Below are 17,681 nucleotides of genomic sequence, written 5' to 3' on the forward strand. Positions count from 1 at the left end.
TTAAATGAGGTCATAGGGTGGGGCCTTATCCAACCAGACTGGAGTCCTTGTAAGAAGAAAAGACACCAGGGGTGTGCACACCGAGAAAAGACCATGTGAGGACACAGCAAGTGAGAAGGTGGCCATCTGCAAGCCAAGGAGAGAGCTCTCAGGAGACACCAAACCTGCAGACACCTTGATCTTGGACTTCCAACTTCCCTAACTGTGAGGAAATACATGTCTGTTGTTTAAGCCCCCCAACCTGAGGTGTTTTGTTATGGCAGCCCAAGCAGACTAACACACTCCTGTAAATCAGAAGTCTCACTAATACCAAAGAAAGCCACAGGGAATCTACATTCTCAGAGAAAAATGGTTCCATGTGGGAAGAATAAGCATCCTGCTAATCAGTAATATCTCCCACCATGGAGCTCCCACTGGAAAGTAAACTCTGTCGGGGAGATCTCTGCTTCCTTCACCAAGGCACCCACCCCCGATAAATGACTGGTGAAGGAACCAATTGCAAACAGGCAACTGGGCCAGTTTTTAGACTCTGTGATCTGTGAGACAGGCCCCAGGCCAGCAGCCCCAGGCACTGGCTCAGGGCCCTAGGGCTGAGCAGGTGGGTGCAGAGGCCTGTCTGTGGTTGGCCTCTGCCTGTCCGCAAACCAGAGGGCACAGAGGCATGGCTTGGATCCTGGGAGAAGCCACAGGAGGCAGAGTTCAGCCCCATATGCAATCTGGCAGAACATCTGTCCAGAGGTGAACATCACTGGTAATGCACCAGCACTGAATGATGGTTACCTGGCAGAGTTCTATGGGGTGATGGCTTCCTGGGGCAGGAGACGCCTGGGTGGAGGGACCCCCCTCGGCTCTCGGAGCAGTCCAGGGTTCATCACTACAGCATGCGTGAACCCTGAGCTGGGTCTTCCCTCCCCAACCTCTCCCCCCATCCTCTGAATCTTTTTCTTCTTCTGAAATGACTGATTCTCTGTAAAGTCAGCTCAGCTTCTGCAACAGGGAAACACACCTCAATAAAGCCACTCCTGTCTCTCATGGGGCCTTGCAATGCTGAGGTCCAGAGCCTAGACCAGGCAGCCATCCACGTGCTACTGGGCTCCGGCTGGTCTCTGGCCCTCCTGTGCCTCAGTTTCCCTGTGTGTCCCACAAGCCAGGCAGACCAGGTGAGGTCTGGAGCCCCTAGATCTGTGGCTCCCAGCTACCGTCCACAGAAGGCAGCTGATGCATGGGGTTGGAGCACATACCTGCTGGGGTGGGGGAAATGCAGCAGCCTCTCACAGGCTGAGGGGTGGCCCCGGGGTGGTGGGCTTCCTGCAGGGAGAAACAGGCCCTGGCGGCAGGGGGGGCCAGGGCCTTCAGCAAGGTCCAGGTCCAGTAGACTCTTCTCCGAGCCCGGAGTGCAGTGGCCGTAGCTCCCGTTCACTATGCAGAGAGAGACAGGAAAAGGAGACAAAGTGAGTGGGGATGGCCTGCAGAGGGCAGTCACTGGGGTACCGGGTGGGACAGAGTGCCCTTGAGAAACACTAACTGAACCCTTGCTGCATTCCAGGCACTGGGGACACCTATTAATTCCCATAATCACCAGCAGGATCAATAATAAAATCCCCAGTTCTCAGATGCAGATGCTGAGTTCCAGTGGGTAACTGATCTTTACACAAACAGAGCACTTACAACGTACCAGACACTATCCGGGTGCAGGAAACATGGTGAGCTAGACACACACTCCTGCCTCTTGGAGCTTACAAGCTATGATCCTGGCGCTCATTTGACAAGATGCAAGGCCATGGCTGGGGCTGGCTGCCCAGCAGGCCGAGTGAGCATCACTAACATCTGTAGGTCAAGGAGGAGGTGCTCACCAAACAGCATGAGTCCTTCTTATCACTGAAGCTGAATCCACATTGTTTTCCAAATTGCATTACCCCATAGAAGCACCGTATACAGTCATTCACGCCTCTGTATCCTCCACGGTTCTTTTTTTTTTTTTTTAATTTATTTTTTTATTAGTTTCTGCTTTATAACAAAGTGAATCAGTCATACATATACATCTGTTCCCACATCCCTTCCCTCATGCATCTCCCTCCCTCCCACCCTCCCCATCCCACCCCTCCAGGTGGTCACAAAGCACCGAGCTGATCTCCCTGTGCTCTGCGGCTGCTTCCCACTATCTATCTACCTTACGTTTGGTAGTGTATATATGTCCATGCCGCTCTTTCGCTCTGTCACAGCTTACCCTCCACGGTTGTTTTTTTTTTTTTTTTCTTTCCTCCAATCTATTTTTTTTATTAGTTTCTGCTTTATAACAAAGTGAATCAGTCATACATATTTGACAGCCTATCAGATGCCCTGCCGTGCCCCACTCCTGGGATTTTTAGGAAGACAAACTGAGGCAGACGTGCCTCAATTAGTCTTGAAATCTACATAAAGCCCTTGAAAGCCCTTAAAACCTATATAAAGTATAACAAACATGTTAGACATGGTTGTTATAAGCCACTTGCCCTCTCTGGGCCTCAGTTTTCTCATCTATAGTGTGAGGAGGGTTAATCTGAAGGCTATCTTCTTGGGCTTTCTGCCCAGTCACTTGGCAGGGTTATTATGCTAAGGAGGAAAGGGCTTTGGGGCCTGATGGGCCCAGTGTGAGCCCCTACTGCCCCCAACCAAGTCTGTGACTCGGACAGGTCCCTTCCGGAGGCTGAGTCCCCCTGTGTCAAAGGGGGACAGCCACACCAGCTCTCCAGAGATGCTGTGAGGTGTTGAGAGCTGAGGTGCAGAGCCCTAGCCAAGCGCGGGTGCCTAGTAGGTGGTGCACCCAGAGTGGAAAGTGCTTGTATTGTCAAAGGGCACTTTGAAAAGTATAAAGTGTCTGACAGATGCAATAAAACATTATTAACAGGCCCAAGGATTGTCCAGGGACTGTCAACACTGAGCGAGATAAACCATTAAGATGAGAAAAGGGCTGACACCAGCACACGATCAGCCCTGAAGCTAAGCAGGATGTGCGGCCCTGACCCCACTGCCTCACTGGGGCCCCCTGCAGCCCTCGGAGGAAGAGGTCAGTATTATGCCCATTGTACAGAGGAGAGAGCAGAGGCTCAGGAAGGCTAAACTACTCACCCAAGATCACACAGCTAGTAAGAGTCTGGGCTGGATCTCTGGCTCAGGTCCATCAGACCCAAACCCATGTCTTAATCACTATGTAATAAAAAGTGGCCTCTTAGGAAGACAGAAGTCCAACCTCATCCTCAAGGATCCACCTCCCCCAACCCTAATTCCAGCTGGACCCCACCCCCAGGCAGCCCCTTCACAGAAGGCCAGACGCTCAGTGCTTACTCGCCAAGTGCCCAAAGCTCTGAACAGGCACTAGGCATTCACCTGCCGAGCACTTTACAGTTTGCAGATGAGAATGCCATGCTCTCAAGGTCCCGGGGCAGGTGAGAAGTCTCCAGAGAAGTATTTCCTCAGAAGCGGACCTCTGGTCACCTTCCCAGGCCAAGCACTGGGCCAATGTCCTGCTGTGAGGAACGCTCACTCCTGCTGGCTTTGGCTGCTGCTTGGCCAGCCCCTCACAAGCTTATTTTTTAATAACTTGGTTGTTTTTTAATTAAAAAGAAATCCCTGGTAACAAATGTGAATGGCCTGAGTTAATGAGAGCCGGCTGCCGCTCATTTAACTCCTCCTCTGCAAGGCGGTCTCTGCCTTTTCCAAATTGTTTCTGCTTGTGATTTTATTGTCCCATTGAGGCAAACCCTGGGACTGGGCCTGAGAAAACTGTGGATGATTTTATGACCGTTAATAGCATTTGGCGCAAAGAGAGCTTCATCACCACATGGGGCTGTTCTGCCAGCGTCTTTCTTCCAGCGTCTTTGGGTCAGGGACATGGTTCCAAGCTTCTTTCAAGGACCCATGAGGCCCGTTGGGGACCTCTGGGTTACCTACCCCTCCTTCCCACAGGAGGATGTATGGAGAGATGGAAGGCGGGGCCCCAGAAAGGCGCCAGGGAGCCCAGCATGTATCAAGCCCTATTCATCAGCCCTTCCTGTTTGATCAACAGGAACATTTGATTCTTTTAAGTGTCCATCCCTGTGAGGTGGGCTCATTACAGCCACTTTCCAGATGAGAGAAGTTGAAGTTTGGAGAGATGAGGTGCCTCCCACCAGGCTCTGGGGTCTGTAAGACGCGGGGCCACAGTGCAAACTCAGATCTCTCACACTTCAAAGCTCAAGTCCTGTCCCGCTGCCTCTCAGCCAACTGATGAACGACTGGGGACCCCCAAACAAGCATCCCCACCTTTGACTCCAATAAGATCATGTTGGGGAGCCTTTGGGGAAGTCAAAGTGCAGCCATTACAATGACTGCTAAACTTCAATCTTTGCAACAACTCTGCCAGGCGGTAAGACCACTCCATCTCAGATGAGCATACAAAGGCTCAGAGAACTTTAGTGGGTTACCCAAGGTCAAACAGGGAGTAAGGGCTCAGTTGGAATGCAAACTCATCACCTCTGGGGGAAGAAACAGTCATTACCAGACAAACAATTGGGGACTATTGGCTTCTTTTCCACTGGATACAGTAAGAAGTCTTCCTACAAAAAATAAACACACAGCTTTGGGAAGGAGGGAGGAAGGAGCCCCTTAGGTCACAGTTTGGCACTGCTCGGGGATCCAAGCCCATTCAAGCCCTTGTCTTATGTGACTCTCACAGCACCCTGATGAAAGCATCGCCCTCCCCGCCTCACAGAGGGAAGGACATGAGCACCAGAGCTGGCAAGTGGCCACCCAAGGTCACATGGCAATTGCTGGCATAGCTGAGTCCAAACCCAGGTCTCCCCAAACCCATGCTGGACTCTGCTCCAGGCCACCTGCTTTCTTAACGCCTGGAAATTAAACCAGAGGCTTTGTCCCAGCGGTGCTGTCACCACTGGAAAGATGTGGCTACAGTCACTCTTCAACCCTGGGCCCTCCCACTGCCTTCCTGCCCATTGACATCTTGCCTCTCTGTCCCCAAGGGCATCACAGGACCCACCCTGGCTTACTCTCTATCTCCAGGGAGCAGGGATAGAGTCTTTCTCTGGGAAGGCAGGGGAATGAGAGGGGCATGTCAGCCCTGCTGCCCTGAGGCAGGCTGGGGGTGCCCTGAAAAGGGACTGGCACCCAGCAGCCATGCCTCCCTCTGTGCCACAGGGGGCCAAGAGCAGACCCTGGACCTGACTCTACCCACATACATTAAGCTTCTTTGGAGGCTTGGAGGATGAGAAGGTCCTCTGTTCATTTTTACAGATTGATGAGAAAACCTAGAATGTCAGGGCTGGGACTGAGTGACTATTTCATTAATAGATGAAGAAACTGAGGCTCAGAGAGGGAAAGACACTGCTTTAATCACACAGCAAATCCATAGCAGAACCTGGACTGGCACCCCCAGGGCTAGGTAATAAGAGTTTGGTTTAGTTTCCTCTTCAAGCCTCAGTTTTCTCATTTGTAAAATGGTGCTAACACCTACCTCACAAGGTTGTGGTGACAATTAAGTAAAATTACAAACACAATGCATTTGGCATGGTGCCTATCTCACAGCAAGCACTCAAAAAGTTATGATGATCATAATGCTAATTACTTCTTCTATTTATCCTTGAATTCAGGATGGGGCTGGGAGGCAGGGCCCTGTATGAGAAGTATTCTATCCCCAAGAAGGTCAGGTCTGGATGACCCTGAGGCCAGGCTCAGGAGGACAAGCCCCCAAGTCTCAGGGGTCACCAAATGCAGAACTAGGCAGCCTGAATGAGGTCACAGCCAGCAAATCCAAAGCAAATGGCTCCAGTTACACACCACAGAGCTTTGCAAATTACCGTAATGACTTGGCTATAAAGTGGTACCACATATAAGGTGACTCCCCACAGGAATTTTAATTTACACTGAAAACTGCCAAGTCTGCATGAGAGGGACAATGATGCATTCAGCATCTCGGGCCCAGATGCCGCCTCCTTGCTGTCCCAGAAGCAGCCATTGGCTGGGTCCAGGAAGGCCTACATGATGACTGCTCCTCATTCATGGACAAGCAGACTTTTAGTGCTTGCCAGGTGCCAGGCTGGTGATAGGGTACTGCACTTTACAGTCCACAAAACATTTCATAGCCATCACCTATAAGCTTTGCTACAACCGTCAGAAATTGGCCAGACAGGCTCAGAGGGGGCAAGCAATTTACCCAAGCTCACATGGCAAGTGTAGGGCTCAGAGAGCAAACTTTCTCTGTAACAGGCAAGATAACACATATTTTAAGCTTTACAGGCCATACATTCTCTGCCACAACTACTCAGCTCTGTTGTTGTAACATGAAAGGCAGCCATAGACAGCATGTAAACAGAAGATTGGGCTGTGTTCTAATAAAACTTTATTGAGAAAAAGAGCTCACTGGCTCTTGGGCTGTAACATGCTGACCCCAATCTAGTGCAGCAGTTAGAGGTGGGCTTTGCAGTTAGAAAGACTTTCCTGCATCTATAAAACAAGGAGCATTTTATGGGTGTTGACGACATGAAAACCACTGTCGACTCTGACTGCAGGGCCAGCCCCTGGTGGCACCTGATAAATGGAGGTGATATCAGCCTGGCTCAGGGGTCCCCACAGCCTGGGCTCACCCCCTATCTGGGCATTACCTCCCACTCCCACAGTGCTTTGCTGCTGCACTGTACACACCCCAGCCCTCCAGTCAGGGTGCCTGACACCTCCCAAATCTCTCTGGGCCCTCAGAGCTCAGCAGAAGTGCATCTCCTTCTGGAACGCTCCTTGGTCTCTCCCGCCCTCCCCCAAGCTTCCCCACCTCTGCACACAGCAGCCCCTGCGAATAGCTGCCTGTTAGGGTGCACCTAACCCAGCATCTGACATGTGGTTTCTTTCTTTCTTTCCTTCTTTCTTCCTTTCTTCGTTCCTTCCTTCCTTTCTTCCTTCCTTTCTTTCCTTTCTTTCTCTCTCCCTCCCTCCCTCCCTCCCCCTCCCTCCCTCTTTCTTCCTTTCCTTTCTTCTTCCTTCCTTCCTTCGTTTCTTTTTCTTTTTTTCTTTCTTTTTCTTTCTTCCTCCCTTTCTTCCTTCCTTCCTTTCCTTTCTCTCTCTCCCTCCCTCCCTCCCTCTTTCTTTCTCTTTCTTTCTTTCTTTCTTGCTTGCTTGCTTGCTTGCTTGCTGTGTTGGGTCTTCGTTGCTGTGCGCAGGCTTTCTCTAGCTGTAGTGAGCGGGGGCTACTCTTTGCTGCGGTGCGCAGGCTTCTCATTGCAGTGGCTTCTCTTATTGTGGAGCACAGGCTCTAGGCACACGGGCTTCAGTAGTTGTGGCACACAGGCTCAGTAGTTGTGGCTCCTGGGCTCTAGAGCGCAGGCTCAGTGGTTGTGTCGCACGGGCTTACTTGCTCTGTGGCATGTGGGATCTTCCCAGAACAGGGATCGAATCCGTGTCCCCTGCCTTGGCAGGCGGATTCTTAACTTGCCACTGTACCACCAGGGAAGTCCCAAATACTCGACATGTTTGATCTCTAAATCTCCACAACATCACCACAAGGTGAGGACTATAATACTCTGTATGGCCACATTGACGCTTGTAAGTGCAGTTAAAGTCCCGCCTCATCTAGAGTCTGTGAAATCCTTCAGGACAAGGTCTTGGAGCTCCAGAGCGGCTGAATGTCAGTGCATTCTGACACATGATTTTGTTCAACTTACTTCACATACAGAAGAGAAAACAGGGGCCCAGATGGGGGAGAGGCTGGTCCTAGTCACACAGCAAGCAGGTTCTCTCAACACCTGGGCCCCACTGGGGATATTCCCCTCATTCCTAGCACATGGTTAGAACTACAGTAGGTGCTTGGAAACACTGGGAAGGGGGCGGGGTGGCTGGGAGGATTGTCCAAAGTTCACTTTCGTGCTTCCTCTACATCAGACACCGTGACTTGGGGAAACAAAACAAGCTTTTGCACACACACACCTAGGTTGAAGCCCTAGCTCCACTATTAACTTTCTGGCTGCTTCAACCTAGATGAGCTACCTTACTCTTCTGAGCCTCAGTTCCTTCATCTGTAAAACAGAGATAAGAATCTCAGCTCCAAGGGGTGGCTGTGAGGGGTAAATGAGATAATACATGTAGCAGTGTGGTGCCTGGTACAGTCAGCACTTTAGTAAAAGTCCCTCTACTGCCTTCTTGACAGGCAGGAGACACACGGTCACAGCACCCTGAGGTAGTGTTTCTCCAGCAACAGTGGCCCACTTTCCCAGGCAGTGAGCCCCAGGGGCCACAGAGGGCAGCCTCAGGCCAACGGGGTCTTGAGTCTGAGCCTGGGCTCTGCAGGCCCCCTCTCTGAGCCTTAGCTTTCCCCTCTGAGTAGTGGGAGTGCCAGGCCCGAGCAGGAGGGGCACTAGAGACCCCAAACAGCAGGGAATATCAGGCTCCATTCTCAGGCCCAGGGAGGTGAGCGCTGGCTCTCTAAGGATGCTCAGCAGATGCCAAGCCTGTGCTGCATCCACACTCCAGGGCCCCTTCCGCCTCCGTGCTTCCTCGTCATCCCCTCTCTTCCCTCCTCATCAAACCCAAAGGCCTGGCAATCAGCAGGAAGTGGGGGCTTCTGAAAGAGGAGAAGCAGGAAGGTGGAGCTTTTTCTCCAGTCTCCACAGTCCAGCGAGATGGGCTGCTCAATGCAGAGCTGTCTTGGGGTGTCCCAGGCCCCATCAGGGGGTCTGTAACCTTGGCAGGGTCTCTGGAGCTATAGAGCCTGATGCTCGAGGCCTCACGCCGGGCTTATGGCCGCCCGGCGTCTCTTATCCCAGGTCACAAAAAACTCCATAAATTCCCCTTTAAAGCTAAGCTAGATTTACGGGGACTCAGGCCAGTAAAACCTGAGCAGGCTCACCTCAGGCTCACTAAAACCTGAGCAGCATGGAGGCGCCACAGAGAAACCAGAGTGAGCCTGCAACTCTGTCCCATCCAGGGCCAGGAAGTGAGCAGCCCAAGGCTGGCTGCACGTGGAGATGCAGGTAAGTATATAAACACATATGTGGGCCTAGTTTTCCCTCAGACTCTCTTATTGCTATCCAATTAGCCCACATTTGCTGTAGAAAAAATTAGAAAATGTATTGAGGCAACAATTAGAAAATAGACATCATGTGTAAGACCACAAACCAGAGAGCCACAGCAGACATGATGACACATAAACCTCTATGGTATTTCCCTAAGCATCCATATAATTTTTTGACAAAAAGAAGGATGATATACTTATTTTCTTGTATTCTGCTTTTTTCATTTAGTAATATATCATGAATATTAAAGTTTATAGAGTGCTGATTATGTGCCATGCACAGTACTAGGCTCTTTCCATGCCAGAATTACTAATGCCATTTCCCAGAGGAAGAGTAAGTGACTTGCCCAAGGTCATGCATCTGTTGAATGGTGGAATCAAAATGTAAGTTCAGCTCTCTCAGACTTGGAAGGCAGTGGTGACCCAGACATTGCTCCACATCATTAAGAAATTTAGGGTCAGTGCAGCTGATTGCTTGTATTCGTCTGCTTGGACTGACATTACACAAGGCCATAGACTGGGTGGTTTAAACAACAGAAATGTATTTTCTAACAGATCTGGACACTAGAAGTCCATGATCAAGGTCCCTGATGATTTGGTTTCTGGTGAGGGCTCTCTTCCTGGCTTGCAGACAGCCACCTTCTCACTATGTCCCTCATATGCCCTTTCCCAGTGCATGCATGGAGGTGGGGGGGGGAGGAGAGGGAGAGCACACATGTGCTGTATCTCTTCTTATAAGGACATTAATCCTATTGGATCAGGGCCCCACCACTATGACCTCATTTAACCTTCATTACTTCCTTAGAGGCCCCATCTCCAAATACAGCCACACTATAGGTTAGGGCTTCAACATAGGTTAGGGCTTCAATTTGGGGAGGGACACAAACATCCAGTCCATAACACCTAATATTCATTCCCTCCTTTCCTCACCTTAATAGGGTCCCATATTTCCATATCTATCTATGGGGCTTGAGAAGCAGAGACAGTATAGCACAGCAGATAAGAATGCAGATTCTGGGGCCTAACTGACTAGGTTTGAATCCTGGTTTTGCCATTTACCAGCTGTGACCTTGTCTAAGTCAAGTGGCTTAACTTCTTTGTGCCACAGTTTATGAAGTTAAAATGGGTTTATATACCAAATGTAAAGTACATAGAACAGTACACTTGGCACACAGTAGGCACTATATAAGTGTCTGCTCTCTCTGTTGTTCTTATTCATTTTCCAGGGTAGTTTAGACCATCAGCATGGTCTCATCTCCCCAGCCACAGTGCCACAGTGACGGGCTCAGAGATAGGCATGTAATGCAAGTTGGGTTAATTAGACAGAGGCCTGGAACTTCTCTGACACTAAAGAAAGAGCAGCCTCCACTCCCCTACATGCAAAACTGTCTGTTTTGAAAAATTACTAGCCATGATCACTTCAGATATTACTTTTGCCCGTTATCTATCTTTCTGGGGCAACAATGTATGTTAGAACTTTTCACCATGTTCTATATCTCTCTTATGCTCTTTTCTTAATTTTTCATCTTTTTTTTAACTTTGATGCTTCTGTCTAGATATTGTTTACTAACTTATTTTCCAATTTATCAATCTTCTCTTTAACTGCATCTAATCTATTAAGTCCCTATGATAAAAACTCTCCAGGAAGTGGGTATAGAGGGACCCTATCTCAACATAATAAGGGCCATATACAACAAACCCACAGCAAACATCATTCTTGATGGTGGAAAACTGATAGCATTTCCTCTAAGATCAGGAACAAGACAAGGACGTCCACTCTCACCACTTTTATTCAACATAGTTTTGGAAGTCCTAGCCATGGCAGTCAGAGAAGAAAAAGAAATAAAAGGAATTTAAATTGGAAAATAAGAAGAAAAACTGTCACTGTTTGCAGATGACATAGTACTATACATAGAAAATCCTAACGATGCTACCAGAAAACTACTGGAGCTCATCAGTGAATTCAGTAAAGTTGCAGGATACAAAATTAATACACAGAAATCTCTTGCATTCCTATACACTAGCAACAAAAGATCAGAAAGAGACATTAAGGAAGTAATCCCATTTACCATTGCATCCAAAAGAATAAAATACCTAGGAATAAACCTACCTAGGGAGGCAAAACACCTGTACCCAGAAAACTATAAGATACTGATGAAAAATCAAAGATGACATAAACAGATGGAGAGATATACCATGTTCTTGGAATGGACAAATCAATATTGTGAAAATGACTATACTACCCAAAGCAATCTACAGATTCAATGCAATTCCTATCAAATTACCAATGGCATTTTTCACAGAATTAGAACAAAAAATTTTATAATTTGTATGGAAACACAAAAGACCCCAAATAGCCAAAGCAATCTTGAGAAAGAAAAATGGAGCGGGAGGAATCAGGCTCCTTGGCTTCAGACTATACTACAAAGCTACAGTAATCAAAACAGTATGGTGCTAGCATAAAAACAGAAATATAGTTCAGTGGAATAGGATGGAAAGTCTAGAGATAAACCCACACATCTATAGTTTAATCTATGACAAAGGAGGCAAGAATATACAACGGAGAAAAGACAGTCTCTTCAATAAGTGGTGCTGAGAAAACTGGACAGCTATATGTAAAAGAATGAAACTGGAACACTTCCTAATACCATACACAAAAATAAACTCAAAATGGATTAAAGATCTAAATGTAAGGCTGGATACTATTAAACTCTTAGAGGAAAACATAGGCAGAACACTCTCTGACATAAATTGAAGCAAGATCTTTTTTGATCCATCTCTTAGAGTAATGAAAATAAAAATAAAAATAAACAAATAGGACTTAATTAAATTTAAAAGCTTTTGCACAAAAAGACAACCCATAGAATGGGAGAAAATATTTGCAAACGAAGCAACTGACAAAGGATTAATCTCCAAAATACACAAACAGCTAACGCAGCTCAATAACAAAAACAAACAACCCAATCAAAAAAATGGGCAGATCTAAATAAACATTTCTCAGGACTTCCCTGGTGGTGCGGTGGTTAAGAATCTGTCTGCCAATGCAGGGGACACAGGTTTGAGCCCTGGTCCGGGAAGATCCCACATGTCGTGGAGCAACTCAGCCCACGCACCACAACTACTGAGTTTGCACTCTAGAGCCTGTGAGACACAACTACTGAAGCCTGCGCACCTAGAGCCTGTGCTCCACAATCAGAGGAGCCACCGCGATGAGAAGCCCGTGCACCACAATGAGGAGTAGTCCCCACTCGTCAGAACTAGAGAAAGCCTGTGTGCAGCAACGAAGACCCAATGTAGCCAAAAATAAATAAATAAAAATTTTAAAAATAGACATTTCTTCAAAGAAGACATACAGATGGCTAAAAAGCACAGGAAAAGATGTTCAACATCACTAATTATTAGAGAAATGCAAATCAAAACTACAATGAGGTATCACCTCACACCAGTCAGAATGGTGATCATCAAAAAACAAACAATAAACGCTGGAGAGGGTGGGGAGAAAAGGGAACCCTTCTACACTGTTTGTGGGACTGTAAATTGGTACAGCCACTATGGAGAACAGTATGGAGGTTGCTTAAAAAACTAAAAATAGAGCTACCATATGATAAAGCAATCCCACTCCTGGGCATGTACCCTGAGAAAACCCTAATTTGCAAAGATACATGCACCCCAATGTTCACTGCAGTACTATTTACAATATCCAGGACATGGAAACAACCTAAATGTCTATCAACAGAGGAATTGATAAAGAAGACATGGTACACATATACAATGGAATATTACTTGGCCATAAAAAAGGATGAAATAATGCCATTTGCAGCAACATGGATGGACTCAGAGACTGTCATACTGAGTGAAGTAAGTCAGACAGAGAAGGACAAATATCATATGATATTGCTTATATGTGGAATCTTTTTAAAATGGTACAAATGAACTTATTTACAAAGCAGAAATAGAGTCACAGATGTCGAAAACAATCTTATGGTTACCAGGGGGAAAGGGGGAGGGATAAATTGGGAGAGTGGGATTGACATATATACACTACTGTATATAAAATAGATAACTAATAAGGACCTACTGTATAGCACAGGGAACTCTACTCAATACTCTGTAATGACCTATATGGGAAAAGAATCTAAAAAAGAGTGGATATATGTATATGTATAACTGATTCACTTTGCTGTACACCTAAAACTAGCACAATGTTGTAAATCAACTATGCTCCAATAAAAATTTTTTAAAAATCTATTAAATCCATCTTTTGAGTTCTTAAATTTTTCTATTTTTTAGTTTAAAATTTTCCATTTGATTAATTTTTATAGCTTTCAGAGATATCTGTTGAAATACCCCATTTGGTAATCTATGTTCTTGAACACATTAATCAGTTATTTTAAATCTTGTACCCGATAAATCCAACACGTGGACCACCTGTGAGTCTGTTTTTGTATGTTTTCCCCCCCAATTGGTCCTGCCTCGTCGTATCCCTGGTACTTTCTGACTGAATGCCCAACATTGTGTATGAAGTCTGTACAGGCTCCAGATGATATCTTCCTCCAGAGAGGATTTTCTTTTGCTTCTCAAAGGCAGTTAAAAGAGGGGAAGATGATCGTTATCCACTCTAGGATTTCAGTTTTAGGCTTTGTAAAGGTTGCTCTCTTTCTGGTTCATCCTTTCTCCTAGGATGCTGCCCTTCAGGGTCCCCAGGTGAAAGCTTGGGATGCCCGGACTCCTCCCTGGTTGATACTGAACTTCAATATAAGTTCCCAGAACTTGAGGCTGTTGAAAGCTTCGCTTAGTTCCTCAACCTCTTAACTGCCACACTATTGATTTCTCAGCCATATAGCCTATGCCACTTAAGAATCAACAAATATCTTGGAAGGAAACGCAACACTTAATGTTCAGTTCACTTTTTGGCACTTCCTATCTCCATGGAATCTTGGCCCCTCAAAATCTGCCTATTTTGGTGGCCCTAAACTCCAGTTTTTGTATCTCCAGCATGGTAAGGCTTCAGAAAGCTCTGTTCATTTCTCCAACTCTTGGTCCTATACAACTTGCAATCTGGCAAATGCCTGAAAGGAAGAAGTTGTGCAGAGTGTCAGATTCATGTCAGTGTATTTCCCTTCTCTTCAGGGTGTTGGTGCCTCAAGTCCTGGTTGTCTTGGTAGTTCATGATGCTTTCAAACAGTTGGGTTTTATATTTTATTCAGAGGGCAGGTTAGTCTGATATAAGCTTATTTGCTAAAAACAGATGCAAAAAGCCCCTTCCAACATATAATTTTAATGACTGCATAGTATTCTATAATATGCTTGTACATACTTTATTTAATCCATCCTCCATAGTTAGGATTTATATTGTTTAAAAAGATTAAAACTAGAAACTATCATGTAATGAATGTCCTTACAGACCTGTCTTCATGTCCATCCATATTTATAGCCTTAGAATAAATTCCTAGATGTGAGACGGATGGCTGAGTCAAAGGACATGCAAGATTTTAAAGAATTTTACTACCTGCTATTCAAACTGCTCTCCAAAAGGAATATATCAATCTATACCATCAGCAGTGCAGGAAAGCCCCTGTTTCCTTACACTCTCACCACTCTAGGTATTCTCATTTTTTAAAAAATCTGTTACTTTAACAGTTCAGGGTGATTTATAATAGAAAAGAATAGGAGATAGTCTGTATATTGAATAATAGAAAAATGATTACATAAAGTTACTCAGCAGAAATTTTGTGTAGCCATTAAATATAGTAGAATTCCATCATAATGCAATTAACTGTGGTCCAAAATCTTCAATTCCTTTAAAATGCAGAGTTTAAATGGTATTTTTGTGTTTTTTCCAGTTAATATATGGGAAAAAGATGTTTTCATTTATTAGATATGTCAGAAACAGCCCACTTATCACAAAGTACACACTACACAAGGAACTAAGAAAACCTCAAATGGTTATGATGCAGTCACTTTCTAACCCATAATCCCCTGCAACCTCCAGAGAAAAGAAGAACTCTTTTGTGAAGAGGCTGGACAGGGGACAGGAGCTACTGCCATGTCTTATATGAAGACATCTTATCACAAGGTATCTTATCATGAGTTTTATTGGATTTACTAAAGGTTTTAATTACAAGGGAAAATATTTATAAGAATTAAATAAAAAGAAGATTCAAAATTCCACATGCATGAAACTAACTTGAATAGAAAAAAAAAGGAAAATCAATACATCAAATATTAATCACGGACTTCCCTGGTGGCGCAGTGGTTAAGAATCTGCCTGCCAATGCAGACACGGGTTCGATCCCTGGTCTGGGAAGATCTCACATGCCACGGAGCAACTAAGCCCGTGTACCACAACTACTGAGCCCACGCGCCACAACTACTGAAGCCTGTGTGCCCTAGAGCCTGTGCGCTGCAACTACTGAAGCCCGCGCGCCTAGAGCCCATGCTCTGCAACAAGAGAAGTCACTACAATGAGAAGCCCACGCACCACAACAAAGAGTAGACCCTGCTCGCCACAACTAGAGAAAGCCTGCACACAGCAACAAAGACCCAACACAGCCAAAAATAAAATATAATAAAATAAATTAAAAAAAAACATTAATCACTCATTCATTCATTTAACGTATGTCTATTGAATACCTACTTTGTGCGAGGACCAGGCACCAGGCACAGGAATGCAATGATGAACAAGAAAGAAAAACCTCTATTCTCATGGTGTTGACATTCTGATCAGAGAGAAGACAATTTCAAAAGTAAACACATAAACATATACTATAATATCAAGTAGGGATAAATGTGAATTAAATTAAAGGTAAGAAGCTAGAAAGTGCAGAGAGATGGGGACAGTCGGGGCAGGTCTCTCCGAGGGGTGGACATCTACACAAAGGCCCTAGTGAAGGGAAGAAGGGAGCTATGTGGACACCTGGGGAAAGAGTTTTCACACAGGGAGCAGCAAGTACAAAGACCCCGAGGTAGGACTGTTCTCCAGGGTAGGAACACAAGAAGGCTAGGTGTGGCTGGAGCCTAGTGAGCAAGGATGAGAGAAGCAGGTGATGAGACCCAGCTGGGTCTGACCAGCAGGGTCTTGAGAGTCCTGTTGAGGCTTCAGGGTTTTTTTTTCACTATGCTTTTTGTTGTTGGTGGTTTTTGTTTTGTTTTTTGTTTGTTTGTTTGTTTGGGCCATGCCACGCGCGGCATGTGGGATCTTAGTTCCCCAACCAGGGATCAAACCTGTGTCCCCTGCATGGAAGCACAGAGTCCTAACCATTGGACCACCAGGGAATTCCCGAAGCTCTGGGTTTTGTACCAACGTAGCAGAAAGTCGTGGAAGGGTGAGAGACTAGACTTGATTTATGGTGTGGAAGGATGTCTGAGTTTGTGTTGAAAAAAGACTTTAGAAGAAAAACAGTAGCTGCGGGGAGAGTGGTGGCTTTATTATCAGAGTGCTTCCTAAAACCTCCATTCCTTTTTTGGATTGAGTGCATTATTCTGATTCCTGATTGTAATGGTGATAACATGACTGCATTTATCAAAACTCACAGAACTGTTCATACACACACTGTTTTAGTGATTTTTACTGTACATAAATTTTAAAAGATTTAAAAATCTCTGTATTACATATTTCAAAATATTTCATATTGTTTCAATAATTTTAAAAAATGTGCCAAAATCCGTCCTTGAGAATAGACCAAAGATAGAGCTGGGATAGACTGTTGCCCCTAACTCGGCATGGACCATCGTCCAGCACATGGATCTGTGAACAGGCCCCGTCCTTCCCAGCCCATCACCAGCAATTCCAGACAGGGGGAGTGTGGGTACTCCCCACACTGGACCAGAGGACCCCTGGGTACCCTTCCTCTTGAAGGCTCACAGAAGAGGACAGCCCTAAGGAGACAGGCGCCTTCACATGAGATAAGACGGTGGACAGGAGAGATGCACAGCCCAGTGAGTCTTCAGGACCCAGGGCTTCCCCTCCTCAGGCTGCTCTGCCGGAGCCTCTGTCCTCTCTCTGTTCCTACTGCAGTTCCTCACAGTCTCCCTCCTCCTCCCCCTCCTCCCCCTCCTCTCAGATCTTTCCCTGGAAAGGTTGCACCTACACTAGGTGTAAATGACTGCTGGAGTGCCCAGGAAGATACACACACACACACACACATACACACACACACCAGATTCCAGGTTGAGTGAGTAAGTTAGTGAGGAGGGAGCAACACAAAGCAGGGGCCCCAGGGCTGCCAGAACAAAGCACTGCACATATTCAGCATATTTATGTATTTCCCAGGGGTAAGGGAAGCGGGGTCTAGTAAATAAACTCTGATAGCCCTTAAAATTCTCAGATTCTACATTTCATCATACTGAGTCATCATGGTTCTAAAATTTAAGATTAGAGATTTCCATGCATCTGGGATTCTAAAATTCCATGCCTCTCTCATTCTGAGATGATGTAATTTTATAAAGCTAAGCATTTAAATTACTATGGTTCTAAGAGTCTATGATGTTATGGATCAGACATAAGGAAATTCTCTGATTCCAAGGGTGTAAAAACCCATGCTCCTGGGATCGGAAAGCCTGCTACTTCCTAGGGTGCCCTGAACCCCACATCAGTCCCTGCCTGGCCTAAATCATCAGGGAGCAATAATTATGGTCACCAAAACCCCTT

The 17,681-nt window shown here is 46.0% G+C and overlaps 1 protein-coding gene across 3 annotated transcripts in view; it reads right to left on the reverse strand.

Annotated features, from left to right (window-relative positions):
- Nucleotides 1-17,681, reverse strand: part of GLIS1 (GLIS family zinc finger 1) — a 230,082-nt gene that overhangs the window by 89,241 nt on the left and 123,160 nt on the right. For all 3 annotated transcript variants that reach the window (XM_060083707.1, XM_060083717.1, XM_060083698.1), the window contains one exon: nt 1,242-1,419. In XM_060083707.1, coding sequence (XP_059939690.1) covers nt 1,242-1,419 — 178 coding nt within the window. The remainder of the gene's footprint in view (nt 1-1,241; nt 1,420-17,681) is intronic.

Source organism: Mesoplodon densirostris, chromosome 2 (assembly GCF_025265405.1).
Source record: "Mesoplodon densirostris isolate mMesDen1 chromosome 2, mMesDen1 primary haplotype, whole genome shotgun sequence".
Taxonomy (NCBI): Eukaryota; Metazoa; Chordata; class Mammalia; order Artiodactyla; family Ziphiidae; genus Mesoplodon; species Mesoplodon densirostris.